The sequence below is a fragment of the Mus musculus genome, chromosome 17 (genome assembly GCF_000001635.26).
Source record: "Mus musculus strain C57BL/6J chromosome 17, GRCm38.p6 C57BL/6J".
NCBI classification, from domain to species: domain Eukaryota; kingdom Metazoa; phylum Chordata; class Mammalia; order Rodentia; family Muridae; genus Mus; species Mus musculus.
This window is the reverse complement of record NC_000083.6, coordinates 52,896,818-52,916,963: the sequence shown is the minus strand read 5'-3', so window position 1 is coordinate 52,916,963 and position 20,146 is coordinate 52,896,818. Positions and strand designations below refer to the sequence as shown.

General features: G+C 39.0%; 1 protein-coding gene across 1 annotated transcript in view; it reads right to left on the bottom strand.

Annotated features, from left to right (window-relative positions):
- The window catches only part of Kcnh8 (potassium voltage-gated channel, subfamily H (eag-related), member 8), a 376,486-nt gene that overhangs the window by 62,231 nt on the left and 294,109 nt on the right, over positions 1-20,146 (bottom strand). Inside the window, exons 10-11 of the mRNA NM_001031811.2 lie at positions 18,261-18,510; positions 11,749-11,963 (exon numbers count right to left, since the gene is read on the bottom strand). Of these exons, the coding sequence (NP_001026981.2) occupies positions 11,749-11,963; positions 18,261-18,510 (465 nt within the window). The remainder of the gene's footprint in view (positions 1-11,748; positions 11,964-18,260; positions 18,511-20,146) is intronic.

Here is a 20,146-nt window from a genome sequence, read left to right as displayed (position 1 = left end):
TGACTCCCCTTCTTTACTACTCCACTTGGGTTGTTTCCATTGTTATCACTTAGTATCCTCTTTGTGAATCACCCCCTAACTCATCAGGAGTTTTAGAATGTTTCTGTCAATGTCTTTATACTAGCTCTCATCCTAACAGAAGAGGTTTTTCTAAGATCAACTCTGGATCTTGAGATGAATAAATTCCTTCATCTGATAACTGTTGGGATTGCAAACTCATTTCCCTGAAGCAGAGGTCTAGGCAGGAGAAACATTGTCAGGATTAGACACTAATATGCATTCAGAGATCAGTGGACTCTATTGAGCCAGATCATGAAGATCTTTAATAGTGGAAGTGGATGAGGCCAATCATAGTACAGAGAATGAAGTAGAAAGCCTGACTAATTATTTAGAAAAATTGGGGCTGTGTGGTGTTCTTGAGATGGGTCAGCAGGTAAGAGTGTTTGCCAAACAGCATAATGACCAACATTCAACAATGGTAGAAAAAGAAAGCAAACTCCTAAAAGTTGTCCTTTAACCTAAACACACTCACACACACACACAGTGAAAAAGAATAAAAAGACACACTGGGCCACTTTGCTGCAGTTAGAAGTAGGAGGCATCCATTGTGTGACATTCAACTGTCAAGTTCATTCAAACACCATGAACATCAAGACAACTCTGGGGTCTGGATATGCTAAATGAGATATCTTTGCCTTTAAGGCATCACATTGCCTTAATCTATTCTGAAACCACCTAAAAACTTCAATATAAGAAAAGCTTCCACACATAACATTGGATGCAAGGACCATATCCAGTCTGTCACCCACTGAGTTCTCCCTGCCTGATATTCTCATAAGCTTGGTAACAGCCTGGAATAGAAAGGGCTGACCACAGGTCATTTTTAAGACTTTTTATTTTTGTTTCATAAAGAATGAAATTCTAAGACAGACAACTGAAAACCAAGACACCTTGCTGGACTGCAAGTCCCAAGGAAATGCAACATGATAAAGTGACATGTGAGTCCTTCAATGTGCAATTTTCTGAGAATACTTCTCTCAGAGTGGGACACTATTAATTATGTTCTCTTATTACCCGAGCCTGTGCTAGCAGATTTAGATGCACACAGGCTACACTTGAAGAACTAAGATTCTAGGCTGTCAGATGTAATTTTAAAAATTATTACTATTTGGTAAATCATTTTTTAAAGAAACTTACTTCAGAGCAGCCCAATTTTATTTCACATTGAAACAAGAACTAAATTTAAACCAAGTACCTTCCTTGGAAAAATTCCCTTTCCCCATAGAGTCTTGGCATAAATTACATCATAATGTATTTTCATCGACAGTATAATGTGATGGTAAGTCAAAGCTTTCACTTGAAGGATCTAGTCAGCCTCCATTCTAGGAAGCCTGAAGCTGAACACCATCGATTCAGGATAGCTTCACCATGTAAGAAATTGCCTAAGCCACATGCAGCTCAAAAGCACATCCACTATGATACTTGCATTTGATAGGGCTGTCATAAAAGAAAAACAAAAACATAGAACTGGGGCCCAGAGATATAATTCACTTGGTAAAGTGTTAGGTGAGCAAGCATAGGGACCAGAGTTCAATTCCCAGCCTCTATAAAAACATGTGGGTGTGGTTATGTGAGCTTGTGCTGGGGAAGAGGAGGCAGAGCATCCCTGGGGCTTTCCAGCCAACCAGTCTAGTCAAATTAGCTAGCCTCAAGTGGCAGCAAGAGCTTTTCTAAAAAGTCAGGGTGAACAGTATTTGGAAGTTGATCTCTTGTTTTCATGCATGTACACATACACTCACATATGCCCGCACACACACTAACACACTTGAACACATACAGAACTGTATACGTATACATACGTACATACATACATATACACACACACACTCACATACAAACACTGATAGATAGATAGATAGATAGATAGATAGATAGATAGATAGATAGATAGATAGATAAATGAATATATGACTAATGCTGAGGAGATATGAGGTTAAAAATTGGGCAGATTTATTCACCTGCATTTCAGATCTGCTCCCCGCAATTCACCACTGAGGGCAACAAATGAATGGGCTACACACTGGTGAAGTATTTTATAACAACAGGCAACCATTTTTTTTTTTTTTTACTTTTTCCTTCATACATGAATGCATTATTTTGATTCAGATCCACTCTTCACTCCAACTCATTCTAAGTCCCTCCCCCAATAACATATTTTTAGAGAACACACACACACACACACACACACACACACACACACACCCTACTGGGTCTAACTAAGCTTGTGTGCATTCAGTGAATGTACTGTTTGCTGTCCACTTTAGTATGAGAAATGTAGTAGAGGCACCACCTCTTAAGAAAATTGACTTTCTTTCTCCAACCAGTAGCTAGCCTCTCACCCAGGAGTGGAGTCCTGTGCTTCGCACCATCCCTAAAACACCCATGCTATTATATTGACTAGATTAGTTTGTGCAGGTCTTGTGTTGGCAACTAAAGATCCAAGACTTCATCAGGTAACTGCAGTTTTTGCAGCTGTACTCTCTAGTCTCTGGCCTTTTCAAATTTTCTGTCCTTTTTTCTGTTCTCTGAGCCTTATGGAAAGAGCTTTGATGTCACCCTGAAATTAGTCGCATTGTAGTCCAAGCAACAAAAAGAGTGATTGGTGGCTTCTTTGGTCTCTTGGGCAGTAGTGTTTTACGGGTTGACCTATTTCTATAGGACATGGTGTGTTAGCTGCAATCCAAAGTCAGATCTCTTTAATCCTCTAGCAGGAGGACTTACATCTCTCACACAGCAAGCTCTTGCTTCTACTGTTCAGCTTAAAGTCCCCACAGGGCTCTTGAAAAGCCCCTGTTCTGAACTTCGGGCAAGTTAAACCTGTTGTTTCTCAGTGAAACTGGTTTTTATTTCATGTGTTTCTTTTGACTGTATTAATAGTCTCGTTGCCTTTGCTGCTTCTGAGGGGTGCAAGTCTAAATTCCTGTAGTTTTCCCCTTAAGACTATACCCTTGCTCTATAACTAGTAAGGCCTTGCCCCTCATCTCATCAGGATACCTATGTCAGCATTACACTTGGCCATGTAAGGAGGTAGTGTAGGATATAAGATGGAAAGTCTTCATAAAGTAAGCACTCTATTAGAAGGCACTGACCAAGAATAAGAAAATATAGAATCCATATAATCTCGTAACCTGTTATATGTTCTGCAAAACATAAACAAGACAATGTGACAGGAAAGTGGGAGGGTACAAGCACCATGTGATGGGAAAGTGGGAGGGGCAAACACCAGTGTATGGGCCAGAGAAGCAGCATTGTGGGCAGGGGAGCAGGTGCATAATCCAGGAGCCCTGAAAGGCATCAAGATCAACAGTGAAGTAAGACAGGCTGGCATTCCTGACAACACGGCATGTACCAGGTGGCCTAGGAAGGGAGGCAGGCAGGGAAGAAAGGCATAGGACTTTGACAGTTATGGTAAAAAGTCCAGATTGAACGTCACACCACAGAAAACCACTGAAGTAAGTTAGATTACAGAGTAATACGATGCAATTTGTATTTTACTAATTTCATTCTTATAATCTGGAGGAGAGATAGTGCTAGAAAGGATTCACGTGAGGTAGAGAGTATCATAACATTTGGTTTTTGTAGTCAGATAAATGTTTCAGTGATATACACACACACACACACACACACACACACACACACACACACACACACACACACAGTGAAGACAGAGAATAACCCTTAAATTTCCAGGATAATTGTTACCAAGGGTCTTTTAAAAATCAAATTTAGTTTAGTGTAACATGTAATAAGTTACACCTAAGAGGAAGGCTCTCTCTCTCTCTGTATATACACATATATATATTTATTTATATACATACACACATGTATATGTATATGTACACACACACACACACACATATATATATATGTGTGTGTGTATGTATATATATATATGTATATATGTATATATGTATATATATATGTATATATATATATACTCATATATATGCACATATGTGTATATATACGTACATACATACATTCCCATATGCACCATGCCATCAAGACACATGGTATTCCTATTCCCTGAAATGTTCGTTCATATCCTTTAGTGCTCATACCTCCTCGTCCCTTTCTCTCCCTGCCTGAGGCAATGGTGTTCTGCTTTCTCTCACTATATATAAATAGGGGTTGTTTCTAGAATTACACATGAAAGAAATCATACTGCCCAATCTGATTTCTTTTATGGTTTGCACTTCTTTTACTTAACATAATTTCATTAACTGATTGAATGAATAATTTTGAGACATCTCACTCTAGTCCAGGATGGACCAGATCTCATGTGATGCTCCTGCCTGTCTTCTGATTTTATAGCCACAAACCACCATGCCAGGTTGCTTTTTTTATTCCTTTCTTAAAGTATTTATTGTTGAGATTATATTGTTAAGAAGACTCCCATTTTAGCTCTTCTTTTCTTTTCTTTTCTTTTCTTTTCTTTTCTTTTCTTTTCTTTTCTTTTCTCTTCTTTTCTTTTCTCTTCTCTTCTCTTCCTTTTTCTTTTTTCTCTTCTCTTTTCTTCTCTTTTCTTTTCTTTTCTTTTCTTCCTTTTTTTCAGAACTGAGGACCAAATCCAGGGGCTTGTGCTTGCTAGGAAAGTGTTCTACCACTAAGCTAAATCCACAATCCCTAATTTTAGCATTCCTTAGTTGGCCATGGTTCTTTGTGCATGGTTGAGGCCTCCCTTGCTTTTTACCTGTCTACCTCAGCATGCTTATTGCTGTTATTTTTTGGTCAGCTTATGTTTAGAAGTCATGTTGGTGCAACATTAATGGGTATAAATTTTGAGTTTACTAGGAGACACAATTTCATAGCAAACTGTCTGTACCTCTGGATCTTACAGTTTTTCCACCCTCTCTTTTTCTATGCTATCTGATCAGAAGTTGCATTGTTGATACAATTTGAGACTGAACTTTACATCTTTGTAATTTGATTGGTTGTGGTTTTCTACAAACTTATCTGTGGGGTTTCTTGTGACTTAAATGTGTTTTGGAGGTGTTTAGTACCTAAGGTTTCTAGTTCTAAGACCCTAGAAGTGTAGAATAATAATATTATATATCCTATTTATGTATTCATAGGTCCATAGATTTTTTTCACACATACATAGGCATTTATGATACATGATGGATTAGTGAAGTAAGACAGATAAGTTGGTCAATATAATAGATATCTGTATAGATGAATTATTGACTTAAGGCTTCAATTAATGTATTAAAACACAAACACTCAAAACAACTTAAAGAATAAAGGGTTTGTTTTAGCTTACAGCTCCACATCCCAGTCCATTACTGAAGAAATTCAGGGCAGGAACTCAAACAGGTTAAGAACTAATGTAGAGGCCGTTGAGTAGTGCTTACTGTCTTATTCCCCATGGCTTGCTTAGCTTGTTTTCATTCTGTTCCTAGGATGACTATCTCAGAGATGGCACAGGCTACCACAAGTTTGACATTCCCAAATCAATAATCAATTAAGAAAATTCATTGCTAGTTTGTCCACAGGCACCATTTTCTTCATTGAGGTTCTCTCTTCCAAAGTGACCCTAGCTTGTGTCAAATTGACATAAGTGTAGCTAGTATATTGATTGATAGGTAGATTTATAGATGGTAGATAAAAGTAGAGAGAGAGAAGGAGGGGAAGGAGATGAGAGAGAGAGGGAGAGAGAGAGAGAGAGAGAGAGAGAGAGAGAGAGAGAGAGAGAGAGAGAGAGAGAGAGAGAGAGAGAGTCTGGGTGGGGGGAAAGGGGAAGGAGAGAGGACTTAGACATATTGTGATGAACACTAAAGACAAAAAGAAGACAAGAAAATGGCCAGGGTTAGTGATGACAAATTTCTTAAAGAAGCAACAGTTAGACAAATGAAAGTTCTTCACCATAATGAAATCCAGGTTAATGCTTTTGAAGAAATGAAAGTGAAAAAAAATCAAAGAAATTCATAAGTACAAGCATGAAGAAAAGCCAGGCATCCCAGCTTCCCTAGAAAGAACCTGTTACAAGCATTACACAGGGTGCTGTTATGCACATACAGATGAAGGACACCATAGAGCAAAGAACGATCCAGGAAACCAGTGCTCATACATAAGCAGCTATCATGTGATAGGTATGACACTGAGGGCAGGTGAGGCCTCATTCAAGTATGATGCTGAGAAGATTCATGAAATCTATGGAAAAAATAGGCTAGAGTTTTACTTCAGATCATTAATGAAACAATCCTGGATAACACAGAGAAAGGTAAAAAAGCAAAAGTTAAAATAACAGAAGGAAATAAATTCAAGTATCTTTATGACCTCATGCTATTGAATAAACTTTTAAAAATTATAATATAGATAAAATTAGCCTTAGAAGATAATATTTATAACTTCTACTTATTAAAGTACTATCCCCTGTGTATTCCATGGTACTAAAGGTTTGCATATTTACACAGTAGTTGTTTTAGGCAGCTGTGGTCTTGAGAGAGGAAAGGTATTCACAAGAGCATGGGTCAGTCTTGGAAGTAATGCTGACTCTAGCAGAGGGAGCTTGAAACACGCCAGGTAATACTATTTTAACATCATGTGTGTCTGTAATACCAGCACTGTGTGGTGCTGGCCAAAAGAGTCGGCTCTGAATACACTTAGAGACCCTGCTTAAAAAAATAAAAATGAAATAAGGTAGAGATTGAGGGAGGAAAACATCTAACATTGACCTGTGACCCTCACACATGCACACATAGGTGAAAGCCCAGGGACAAACATAAAACACTAAGGGAGAGTTTACACACACTAAACTAAACAAGACCCTGAAGAGAGTTTGGATGTGGCACTGCATTTGGTGAGGAAAGAAAAGAGAGTATAGAGAAAGTTTGTAGAGGAAGATAGTATATTCTACTTTGAACATACTAAGTCTTAAAGGTTTGCCTACAGCAGTTCAGAGAATGAAGGAGAGCCCAGATGGGACAAAAGCATAGATCCAAGAGTCTTGTTTGGTTACAAAAAGTTACATTTCATGTGTATATTTTTTCAAATGCATTGCTTAATTTCCTTGCTCTTCATCATTTTAAAAATGGTATTATATGTAGCGTTATGACTCTCTGCTCAATACCTGTGTATGTTTTAAGTACTGGGAATGGGCTGTAGGTCCTCTCAATGCTAGGTTATTAATACCTTACTACTAAGCTATATCCATGACCCCTTAAAGCCTTTTATTTTGATTCAGGCTCTTTCTCATTTGCTCAGGTTGGCCTTGAACTTGTTCTTCTCCTGCCTCAGTCTTAACAGCAGTGGGAATTGCAGGTGTGTGCAATCTCTCTGTGCAAAAGAAAAATAATTCCGTGGTACTCAGCTTTGCAAGTACATTAGAAAACGATGGGGCTTGTGATAGAAATAGTGGGAGGACTCGGGTGTTGTGATAAATCATCAGGTTTTAAGCTGCTGTGGGTCAGCAGTTAGAGCCATGCAAATGATGCTGCGGATCCGGGCTCCTCTCCGGTGCCCTTGATTTCCATCCAGAGATCCAGACTGACTCTTAGACTCCCATGGTTCCTGCTTGGGTGTACTGTAAATTGCAGCTCAAAGAAAAGGATGTCACAGTGAAGACTGCAAGCCACCAAATCTCAGGACCTCTTCCCCTCTTTAACTAAAGAAGGAAGAAGACAGAAAGAGGTGGTTTACGTTTTATCCTTCTCAGATTACATATTATGATCGGAAATTGAAGTAGAGACAATGAGCATATTTATAACTTTAATAGGCTTAGTCGTCATTAGAAATTCCTATTATGACAAACCTTAAAAAATTTCTCCTTCTCCCATTGTTGGCATTATATTGCTGCACAGCCATAAAACCATCAATAGCAAATCAGCACCCACTGTGCACAGCAATACAACATTTATGGGTAGTTACGTGAACATCTGAGTTTTAGCTGCCTTCCCTTCTGAAAACATTTTTTTTTGATGTTCTTTAATCATTTTATTTGTTTTTGTCAAGTTCCAGTCTTTTTATGTGAAGGAAAACTAGACTTCTCAAAAACAGATGAATTTGTGTTAAAGTCAATTTATAAAGCTATCCTAATAAACAGTGGAGCCAATTCACCACAATTTACATAGACATAAATGGTTCAGCTCACCAGTGTTCAGCCACCAGGAGATATAAATAGGGGCAAGTATGGAAAATACGCCAAAAGGAACGAGATGCATAATTAGCATGTGGTCCAAATGGCAGTAGTTAACCTTTCAACAAAGTTAAGAAACATCTTATATAGTTTAATCTTCCTGTGAGACTGAGGTGAGCTCCTCTTCTAAAGCTCTATAGTTTAATGCAGCCGTAGGAGCCCTGATCCCAGCACACCACAGATCTCTTCTAAATGCAGATGGCTCCCTCCTGGATCTTGTTTTATTTAAAAATGTGTTGACATCTTTTAGTTATTTTGTTTTCATTGTTTATAGTTAAACAGTTCACCCATGTATGTAATGAGAACTCTGTAGATCTCTAGGATCTACTATGCGCTCCTTTGTAGGCGTGGCTACTCAGTTTTCCAGTATAAGTGAATTTAGGTAGTTGTTTATGTTGTTCTCATGTTTGTAGGCATGAGTCAACAGGAGTGTTCCACTTTCCATAACCATTGCTCTACCTGAGAGTCTTAGTGAGTGGTTATTCCTTTGTGAGTGCATCTGTTCATTAAGGAATGGTGTTTGGATCTAAATTTGCTGACAGCAGAGTGGTACAGCAGAGTGAAGGACAAGAACCATTAAGCACAGGCTGGCATCAGGATGTATACACGTTTTCCTGAAAGACAAAGACTGCTGGAGTTGTTGGAAGGTTTTCCATGGGGTTCTGGAATTACATAGAAGAGTGGGCCAAACTTAACCAACCAAGGAACTGTATTTCAAGATTTTGGAAATATGTATGTCGTATGTGTGTGTGCGTGCATGTCTGTGTCTGTGCTGTATGTGTCAATAAGCATTGTGAGTGTCAAGTAATCCATAACATAAAAGTGTCTTGGGAAAAGATCTTTATCAATCCTACATCCAATAGAGAGCTAATATCCAATATATATAAGAACTCAAGAAATTAGACTTCAAACAATCAAATAACCCTATTAAAATGGTATATAGCACTAAAGAAAGTATTCTCAACTGAAGAAACTCAAAACAGTAGAGAAGCACCTAAAGAAATGTTCTTCATCTGTAGTCATCATGAAAATGCAAATCAAAACAACCCTGAGATTTCACATCATACCAGTCAGAATGGCTAAGATCAAAAGCTCAGTTGACAGCAGATGCTGGCAAGGATGTGGAGAAAGAGGAATATGCCTCCATTGTTGGTGGGATTGCGAGCTGGTACAACCACTCTGGAAATCAGTCTGACGGTTCCGTTGAAAATTGAACATAGTACTATCTGAGAACTCAGCTATACCACTCCTTGGCATATAACCATAAGATGATCCAACATGTAATAAGAACAAATGGTCCACTATGTTCATAGCAGTCTTATTTATAATAGCCAGAAGCTGGAAAGATCTCAGATGTCCAACAGAGAAATGGATACAGAAAATGTGGTACATTTACACAATGGAGTACGACACAGCTATTAAAAATGATGAATTCATGAAATTCTTAGGCAAATGGATGGAACTAGGAAATATCATCCTGATTGAGTAACACAATCACAAAAGAACACACATGTTATGCACTCACTGATAAGGGCATGTTAGCCCAAATGCTCTAAATACCCATGATACAATTCACAGACCACATGAAACTCAAGAAGGAAGACCAAAGTGTTGGTGCTTCTGACCTTCTTATAAGGGGAACAAATTACTCATCGGAGCAAATATGGAGATAAAGTGTAGAGCAGAGACTGAAGGAAAGGTCATCCAGAAACTTTCCTACCTGAATATTCATCCCATATACAGTTACCAAACTCAGACACTATTGTGGATGCCAAGAAGTGCATCCTGTAAGGAGCCTGATATGACTGTCTCCTGAGATGCCCTGCCAGAGCCTTACAAATACAGGGGCAGATGCTTGCACCCACCCATTGGACTGAGCATAGGATCCCCAATAGAGGAGTTAGAGAAAGGACTGAAGGAGCTGAAGGGGTTTGCAACCCCGTGGGAAGAACTACAATATCAACCAACCAGACTCCCCAGAGCGCTCAGGGACTAACTCATAAACCAAGTAATACACATGGCTCCAGCTGCATATGTAGCAGAGGATCAATGGGAGGAGAGGTCCTTGGTCCTATGAAGGCTCAACAGATGCCCTGGTATAGGGGAATTGATGGTGGGGAGGTGGGAGTGGGTGGGTGGGTGGAGGAACACCTTCACAGAAGCAAGGGGAGGGTGGATAGGATATGGGATTTCCAGAAGGGGTAACAAGGGAAGGGGATAACATTTGAAATGTAAATAAAGAAAATATCCAGTAAAAATGACATGCTCTACACTTTAAGTGTTGTTAGAACAAACACGAATTTTAAAAATGCCTGTTGATTAGCTTGATTTGTGTTTTTCACAATACATGTACATTTTAAAACATTATGTTATAGTTCATAAAACTAATTTTTATACTACCATGGCAAACACAAAATATACCTTGAATTTTAAGATTCAGTCTTTTACATGAGATGCATGGGAGCTATTTCAAGACAAAACTTTCAGTCAACTGTATTCTTTAAACTTAAGTTTTTCTTTTTTTCTCACATGCTGGACTAGCCACCCACAAGGATGCGAAACCACAGCTACTCTGAATCTGTTTGTTCTGCTACAGAAATGGATAGACACTTATCTTAAAGATTCTTTTAACCAATAAAATGCTTTGTATATGAGGAGTGCTTAGCATAACAGGTAGATAATAAATATCGACCCTGGGTGTTTTATTATGGTAGAAAGAAATGGAGTGTTCTATATTTATGTAACATTACTTGTATCCCAAACCTAGAGGAAAGAGTAACAATGACCATTTTCTATCTATTTTTCAAAGGACAGAATGCTAATGATTACCCAAAATGTCTGCATAATATGGATTAGTCAAAACTACATTTTCTTAAATCTTGAGTGCTGCAAATATCTGAGACAAGGCACAGACGGTTACACATTGAGCTGCATGCTCTGGCTTGCCTTCCCACAATCATTCTTATTAAGTTATTATTGCTGACACATCTAATGAAGTCATGTTCACGATCAGCCTAAACACAAGGCACAGTATAGTACATATTTTGACAGGAAAGCTGTTTGTATAAACTGAAAGATGAAGCAAATATATAATTGCGTAAAATGTTCATTATGCTTTCAGTTTGACAGTTGTTGGCTTGAATCCTTTTATGAAAATTTGGTCACTCTGAGATAGATTTGTTTGGGGTACCATTTTAACAAAAAAGATTAGTTTCTAGCAAATTCCCTGTCTAGTAGTTGAAATTCTGAGTAGTGACACACACCTGACCAGCTTCAAATGCTGGAGCTATCACTTATTTCCAGCTAAGTTCTGCATACCACTGAAACTACAATTAGACGTGACCACATGGGGATAATCAGGCAAGAAACTGCCTACAAATAGTACTTCCCTGGCATGTTAGCAAGGAACTTCGGACCCTAGCTAATTCATCAGTTAATGAGGGGCTGCATCTCTTACCTGCAGAGCCTTTTGAAAGGGAGGCTGTGACCTTTTTACCTCTGCTCTTGTATTTGATCCCCAGAACTCTGTGCTAATTGGAAAGGGGACTTACATCACTCTCATGACCTTCTCGAAGGTTGTATGTGAGGTCGTGCTGGATGTCTTCTACGAATTTGTGTGCATACTCTGGGTAAAGGCCCAGCACCTCAAAGAGACCTTTCAGGATGATGCACTGTAGATCACAGTAGGTCAGCGCCTTCACATCAGCGTTGGTCTTGATCACTTGGTCTTTAATTGATAAATTTGCTCCAATTAAATCTCCCTTCCCTAGGAACAGTTAAAAAAAACATATCATTTTGAAGAAAAGCAGAACAAACTGGAGCCTAGTCACTTTATTTGACTTACAGACCCCATTTCTCTCAAATTATATGAAAAAAGAAGATCATTACCAGCAACTCAATTTCAGCTGGACTGGGAGTTGGGCCTCAATTGCTTTTTCATTGTGGGATTCAAGATGTTAACACCATCAAACATTGTTAGATGTCCTGCAGTAGGTAAAACTGTCACTTAGTCGTGAGCCCTGGTCTAGAAGACATAGCTGGATAGTGTAGGCATCACATATCATCCATGGGCTCTAAGTAGATCTCTGGAAGGACTTGGCAAATGATTTTGAACCAGTCAATTTGTCACAGTCACTTTAACCATTCAAAGGGGAGGTAATAATTTTTTTCTGGGTGGAAAAATTGTTCTAATCTTCTCAGGTCAGTGCATCAGGAGGCATACTGACTAGAGTCCAGGACTCTTGGTAAAAACAGTAGTGTGACAGTTAACAGACCATGGTTCCTTCATTTACTTGTGATCACATTTTTTCAAGATGGACAGGAGGGTGAAGTGGGCCAAGACTCTCTGTATCCGTCTTCTGAATCAGGAAGAAGGACTAAGGGCTGAACATTGCGGGCCATGGTTTGCATGTAGCAGTGCGTAACACAGGAGCATGGCTTCCAACTGTTCTCTATGACATTTTAAAAATGTCCTTCCCCACCCAGACAGGAAGTGAATAAACACAAACTGGCATCTGACATGACTACTCAGGAGACCCACATGTCTCAATCCCCCTTGATGTCGACAACAGCACTGTTGTCTACAATACTCCTGTCTGCAGGACTGTTGTCTACAGTACTGCTGTCTACATTAATTAGCATACATTCTGGGAGCTAATGTGCTTGATAACATTTGTCGATGGCCTAATAATGGGCAATTTTATCTTTTAAATGTTTCAAGAGTGGAAACCTGTATCAGAAAGGAGAAATAAGCTCAAGCACCAAAATAAAAACTCACTGATTTTAACTTCTGATGTACTTTTGACACAACCGCAAAGTCACCCAGAAGATAAGAAGAAACCTTTAATTATTAGACAAACGTGGGTTGGAGGCTGGAAGAACTGGAGTACATTCACAGACAGCGCTAGGCACTGGAGTTAACTTGGGTTTCTAGTGATAGGCTTCTGAGTCTGTCCAAAGAGAGCATCATTCTCAGGCATTAACTATAATTATCTGAGTCGCCTTTTTGCTATGTTGTAAGCAACCAAGAACAGCTGTATAGTCCTCAATACTGAGAAAGACATGCCACTGAAGTGTTTCAAGTGGGCTGGAGAAATGGCTCAGCAGTTAAGAGTATTGGCTGTTCTTCCAGAGGTCCAGAGTTCAATTCCTGGCAACCATATAGTGGATCAAAACCATCTATTATGGGATTCAGTGCCCTCCTTTGACTTTCTGATGTACATACAGATAGAACACTTATATACATAAGTGATTTTTTTAAAAAGAAAAGTCATCAAGTAAACTGCCTACCTTCATGTTCAATTATTCATTTAAATTTCTAAAATTTTATCCTTTACCATGCTCAGCATTTTTGAAACAAAGTTCCTGGCAGGAACTCACAAAAGTCCATTCTAGTTAATTTATCAGTAAAAGGAAACGTGAAATTAATCACATATGCTTGAACTATCGAACATGTGTATGAAATTAAAAAAACAAAGGCAAATTATTGAATTATACTAAATGTTAGCTTCAATCAATGTTTAATTTGAGCTACAAAAATTGAGTCTACTTTGGTGGAAGAAAAAAAAATCACAGACTATATTTTTATCCTCTGAAGGTGATAAATAGCCACATTGTCTGGAAGAATTCAAGCCTGACTTACTGTTGTCACCAATATTGCTAAATTTGAAATTATGATTTCTATAGATTTTGTTAAAAAAAATCTACACTACTGCTTAACAAATACAAGGCAGGGGATGGACATGAGATATAATCACGGTCAGAAAGTCATCAATGTGGTGACTTGTCTATTGGAGGATGATTCTCAGGACAGTGTCATATGTGGGATTCTGCTATACCAGAGACATTTGGAGGCGCTTGAAGGCCACTATCCTTTCATATTTATACTTTCTGCGGCATGACTATAAGCCAAAAAAAAATAATACTGCCAAAGTCCAGCTACAGCAGGGGTTTATAACCCAAAATAGGATGTATGGCATACTTGAAAGAAGACTTGGACAAAGAAGTGCAGTTTCCATACTTTGGCACCAAGACAGCTCAGGACACCTTTATATATACATCTATTTCTTCACAGCTGAAAAAGTTTTACACTCATTTTCTCACACACAGTCTCTTTGAGAACTTCCTATGTTTAACAATAATGGACACAATGTACATTTCCCTTTCCTTCTCCTCCTAAATTGCTATAGTTTCCTTTTAAGGCATGAAATGTATCAAGAAAGAGGAAACATAGTTTCAGCATGCAGTTTATATCTAACCCAGCACATAGGTACATAATAAAGTGACCATGGTTGGCAGCAGTTACAGTTAGAGTATAGAGTGGTAATAGACTATGGACCCAGGAAATTATAATTTAATTATTGGCACCTAGCATCTCTGTACATCCTAATCAGATCTAATTCCTTTAACATCCTGGGCTACCAGGAAATTAGTAACCTGAGTTAGTTCCTCATCCTTGCTTGACTCGCCTCTGAATGTTCCTATTAAGTCTTGGAACCAAGGATCCAGCAAGACCTTTTTTAACCTTTTGATAATCATCTAGCTGTTGGTTTGTTTGTTTGTTTGTTTGAATAGGTTGGTGGGAAACTTGTTATCAGAATTAAGTTCCCATCAGGAGAGAACATCTGGATGCTAACTGATGTACCCAGAACAGACCCTTGTGTTCAATCACATCACCATTATTAACAAAAAGAGTAGTAGTGATCTGTTCCATTCTCACAATCCTCAGAGACAAGCAAGAATGAACCGTGGCCTGAGCTTTCGTTTTCTGATCATTGAGAAATAGATGCCACAGACAAAATGAAAGTAAAAACTGTCATTGGTAAAGCCAAACAAGCAAAAGTCAGGCAAAAGTGAACTAAGCATTTCCTAGAGAGAGCCTAGGGAGACTGCTCAAATATCCTCACAGGTCCTTGACATGCGGGAACCCAACTCCTTTCCTCAGGCTTTGCAATAAGAAGAGCCACCTACTCATGCACCTCCCCCAGCAGAGAGAGGCTTGGCCACTGCAAGAATACCACCAGTACGTTGCTAAATTTGACACCTTGGAAGGAACTCCAGTTTTGCTTTTGGATTCAGTGAATGTTTATGGGGCATGCGTGGTGGTGTTGAGTCTCACATTGAGCTCTGGCTAGACTTTCTTGCCTCTATAACTTTCCTGTGGATTTCTCCTTTGTTGTTGTTGTTGTTGTTGTTGTTGTTATTGTTGTTGTTGATATTCCTGAACTAGTGTCTTAACTACTCCAGGTCTCAGTATCCTTATTTCTGAAATAAAAGAATGATTTCTCTGCCTTCTGTAGGTCATGGCTAGTTTCCATGTTTGCAGAATTGGATCTTCTTTGAGGATTAAGAACAATAACAATAAAGAATGTCAAATTACACAGAGGCATATAAATACCATTTGTCAAGACAGCAAGCAGTTATCATACACGTCCATATTCTTTCAAACAGATGGGAAAAATAGTGGGAAGCACAGTAAAGTAAAAGATGAAAAGATTCTATCTTCATAACAAATTCCCCTGACAACTCTCTCCATGCACCAGACCTGGAAACACTTTTCATGTGTTGATTGGGAGATAGTGTTGCTTGAGTTGGGACATGAACACTTCTTCCTTCCAAGACTACTAGTTGATTTCAGTAGCAGAATGAACTCCCATTAAGTAACTAGAGACTAAATAGAAGCTGTGTGCTTAGTAAAGCAGCATAGGTTAAATCCGCCACAGGAAATAATATTGTGAAGAAAGTTACATCATCCCATTGACATGGTAACCTTGGACTTTCAATTGTGTGTGGCCTCAGTATCACAACAGAGTCTAGAATGGTCATGGGACAAGCTGAACTTACAGTACTTAGGTATCTATGTATGGTAGGAACAGAGAAGGGAAACACCATCATAAAGTCACAATTTATGGAGAAATTTGGGCAAGGGAGCAAAACAGCAATAAATCTTTCAGCAATAATTACTATTTCATTATAAGAATTATTACAATAATAAGCTGTAACAGTCAAAGAGAAGCCATTAAATTTAAGCTTTTTTTTTCTCTAAAGTAATGAATGGTGTCTTTACCTTTCATTCCTAAAACTGTTGCTAGTTACCAAATTTAAAAAAACGGCAAAGAATTAAAAAAAGACTAATTTAAATGAAATTTTATATCTGTGAATGTATGTCATATCATATGGTTCTGATAAAGTGTCAGATACTCTCTCAAAAGGAGGCCATGCCAGTATGCAAATCACCAGGCTATAAAAGTTGCAATGGGGCTAGGGAAATCCACTGGAAAATATGTAAGTAGTGTTTTGGAAGTAAATTAGAAATAATCGTCAATTCTAAGCCAGAATTACCAAATGGTAGAATGACTGTCCTTTACCTTTGCAAATTGAGAAGAGGAAAGGGACTGTTTTAGCATCTTCTGCACTTACATTATGGAAAATATCACAGGATGTTAGTAAAAACTGAGCCAGATCTGAAAGGGAAGTCCCACCTTTCCTCTGTTTTCAAAACTGAAGTCCACATGTGAAGCAGTGAAAGCCACGGAGTCTGCCAGCACTCAGCCTCTAGCTCCTCCCCTTTAGTTGAGGCAGCCACACTGCTCCAGTCTCTTATAAATGCTCTAACACAATTCAGCAAAGGTATGAGAACCCACAGAAATTTATTTCTGATGATTTGGAGCAGAAAAGTCTAAGGTTAAGGCTTTTAATTAGGGCCAGCTTTCTATTGACTTATGATTGTAATATCATGGTAGCAAAAGCCAGGTGGCTGGCTGGGCTTCTTTATAAACCCACTTTGGAATGTATTAACCACATCCTAGGTTCCCACCTCCTAATTTCATCTTGCCAAGGAATGGATTTCAGAAGATGAATTTAGAAGACAGGTGCAGATTTGACATATTTCAGCACTTGATAGTGGGGAACACCAGTTCACCACTAGGGACTCTATAACCATCACTTCTCTCTACCAAAACGGAACCTGTCCTCAAGCTTACCACCTCAGAAGCAGCCTGACAGTGTTAACATAAAATGATGTGTATTCTTGAGACAAAAAGGAGCAGTGTTCTTCCATCCAGAATATAGAATAGAATTGGGGAAATAGAAAATGCTTTTACAGCTGTTGGCTTCAATGTCCCACGTGTCAAAATATTTTGCAAAGATTTGTCACAGATCACTTCCTTAGAAAAACGGAATTAAAATTACTACATTAATCACTTACTGACATGATTCTAGACATTAGTATGAAACATTGATTTTTAAAATGTACCCTGGACTCATCTGATGCTCACCCCTCTCCACCATCCTGGGTGAATTTTCTGTTTTGTCATTCTCTTGAGTTTAATCTCCACAAGGGCAAAATCTCTAGCAATTTCTGTTCTGCCACATTTCTAGTCCTTAGACCAATGTTCAATAATGATTGGTTATATAAAAAATGAGAGTGAGCTTGAAAAGAACTCAGATAATACAGGGAGAGGAATTTTTCTATATTAGCCCGCACATTGTCTTCTGCCGGTTGCTCTTTATATTTCAGTGAAAAATAATTGTGTCTAGTATTTGAAGTTAGCATCACGCATAGAGTTTCCACAGTTATGAGTTTTTTTCTGAGGAACTGAAAGGAGGCTGTGTCACCTTTGCAGTACCAGGTTAATGACAGTGATCAAGTTTTTCTCAAAGTTAAAATCATTTTTCCTCTCTTTCTGGCACAGATAAAACATAATTCTAATGTTCTTTGTACTGGTTCTCCACAAAATATAGAAATTCTCCATAAAAACAGAGCTGCTGTTTCTTCCACAGGATGCTGTATGGTTTGTGAGCAGGAGGGAGAAAGACAGACTGTGTATGGAATCTGGGTATTTACTCACTTGTAAAAATGATACTATTTATACAACCTGAACTTTGTTTGTATAGAAATCATGATATGCTTTGTAAGACATTTATGTAAATTGAATCCAATATGGAGTCCATATTGGATTTAATCTGTCATTTGCCAACTCCTGTTAACATCTCCCCCTTCCCTACTTGGTATTCTTTATACTCTAGGGTAAAATTTCAGAGAAACCTTTCAGCAGAAACCTACCTAGAATAGCCAACACCATGCTGTCTTTAAGAACTTCCATAGAGCCTGAGCACACGAAGTAGATGGCCTGCAAAGCATCCCCCTGGCGCAGCAGATACTCTCCTGGAGCACAAAAGGAGGTTTTAATATGGAGAGACAGAGACCTGAGGCAGCCCCGGCTGGCACATTCGAACAGGGACAGCTGTAAGATCTCCTTGTTCAGATGCATTGTGATGTCAGAGCGCAGCTCATCTGGAAAGTCTTTTAAAAGCTGGTGGGAAAGAGGGCAGGAAAAAGAAATTTCAATGAGTTGTGTCTACTCAACCAGTTTGCAAGATATCACTGCCACTCTTCCTACTTGAGTGAACTGCACTATACAAGAGTAGGCTGTTATAGTATCTGAGATTTTCTCTGTACAATCTCCAGGGCTATGTACTGACTATGACTTTAGTTTTGTACCATGGACAATCAGCTGATAATAAATCTGAAGTAATTTTTAAAATTTCTACATATCCTAGTAGAAAAGCTTGCAACACTTCCATCCAGACTCCTATTGGGATAGATATAGGAGCTTGGACACACTCGCCTTTTTATGATATATACAGAGATAATATTATCACTCTTAAAATGCTGATTACCAGGTTTGAAATATGAGAGAGCATTGAGGAATTTGTCTTACAGGGTGTGGCTTATTTCACTTAAAGTCCACATGTGAAGCAGTGAAAGCCACAGAGTCTGCCAGCACTCAGCCTCTAGCTCCTCCCCTTTAGTTGAGGCAGCCACACTGCTCCAGTCTCTTATAAATGCTCTAACACAATTCAGCAAAGGTATGAGAACCCACAGAAATTTATTTCTGATGATCTGGAGCTGAAAAGTCTAAGGTTCATATTGACCTCATGTTCTATCCATTCATGCCACCAAAAGGTCATGATTTTATTTTTCTCTATGGTGAATAAAATTCCATTGAGAAGTTTGGGGAGCACAGTGAAAGATGAAGGATAAATAAAAATATAGAATGAGTTAACTCAAAGAATAGTTTGTTACTCGGTTATTGGATTGTTTGACATGTTGGTGGACAAGTTAGTTGATTAATACAGTGTCTTTTTTAACTGGATATTTTATGTATTTACATTTCAAATGTATCCCCTTTCCCAGTTTCTCCTCTGGGATCCCCTCATTCTATCCCACCCTGCTTCTATGAGGGTGCTCCCACACCCATTCCCAACTCATCACTCCGGGATTTCCCTACACTAGGGGATGGGGCCTTCAAAGGACCAATGATCTCCCCTCTCATTGATGCCAGACAATGTCATCCTCTGCAACATATGCAGCTGGAGAAATGTGTTCCTCTATGCATACTCTTTGGTTGGTGGCTTAGTCCCTGGCAACTCTGTGGGGGTCTGGTTGGTTGATACTGTTGTTCTTCCTATGGGGTTGCAAACACCTTCAGCTTCTTCAGTTCTTTTTCTAACTCCTCCATTGGGGTCCCCGTGCTCGTGCTCAGTTCAATGGTTGACTGTGAGCATCCACTTCTGTATTTGTCAAGCTCTGGCCTCAGGCAGAGCCTCTCAGGAGGCAGCCATATCAGGCTCCTGTCAGCAAGCACTTCTTGGCATCCACAATAGTATCTGGGTTTGGTGACTGTATATGGGATGGATACCCAGGTGGGGCAGTCTCTGGATGATCTTTCCTTCAGTCTCTGCTCCATACTTTGTCTCTGTATTTCCTTTATATAGGAGCCATTCTGGATTAAAAATTTGGAGATGAGTGGGCGGTCCCCTACCTCAACCAGGGCCCTTGCCTAACATCTGGACATTGTCTTTACAGGTTCTCCCTTTCCTTTCTTGGTAATTTCATCAATATTGGGTCCTGGGAGCCCCTTGATTTCCTGGCATCTGAGACTTGCT